At 53.0% G+C, this 498-nt stretch overlaps 1 protein-coding gene across 5 annotated transcripts in view; it reads right to left on the bottom strand.

Annotated features, from left to right (window-relative positions):
- The window catches only part of LOC103396929 (RNA-binding protein Musashi homolog 1), a 33051-nt gene that overhangs the window by 5161 nt on the left and 27392 nt on the right, over positions 1–498 (bottom strand). For all 5 annotated transcript variants that reach the window (XM_025052683.1, XM_017042755.2, XM_025052684.1 and 2 more), the window contains one exon: positions 425–473. In XM_025052683.1, coding sequence (XP_024908451.1) covers positions 425–473 — 49 coding nt within the window. The remainder of the gene's footprint in view (positions 1–424; positions 474–498) is intronic.

Raw genomic sequence — 498 nt, 5'->3', positions numbered from 1 at the left:
CTGTGTGTTGACAAGCTTGAAGAGACCAAAGCCTAAAGGAAAAAAATTTAAATTTTTTTTTTTTTTTTCGCGGCAGCGGGACGGTGGATTCACGGCTCCGGGTTTTCCGTGCAGCACACGGCTAATAATCTACAGTAATCAGCACTGTAATTGATGCTTTGCCCCCTCCTCCCCCTTCTGTTCCTAACATATTGCACTTACCCCCCCACCCCTCACCCCCTAGCTGTCATAATCGATCAGTCCTGGGTTGGGAAGGAGGGACTTAGGAAAGGTTTCATCCTGATCCTGATTAGGAGACGGGCTAATGAGACTCAGCTCCAACAGCTCAGGCCCCAGGAAGGAGGAGGCCCAAAGGGTGGGGCGTGGGTCAATAGGCTGTCATGAAGTGGTGAAGTGAGGACGGGTGAGGACGGGTTCTTCTCACCTCTGTGTCTGTTGGTGGTCTTGTCGAACATGAGCATGGCGTCGTCCACCTGGAGGGGAGGGGGTGAGGGGGCG

The sequence above is a fragment of the Cynoglossus semilaevis genome, chromosome W (assembly GCF_000523025.1).
Source record: "Cynoglossus semilaevis isolate Cse_v1.0 chromosome W, Cse_v1.0, whole genome shotgun sequence".
NCBI classification, from domain to species: Eukaryota; Metazoa; Chordata; class Actinopteri; order Pleuronectiformes; family Cynoglossidae; genus Cynoglossus; species Cynoglossus semilaevis.
The sequence above is the reverse complement of the archived record's forward strand: the minus strand, read 5'-3'. Positions and strand labels throughout refer to the sequence as shown.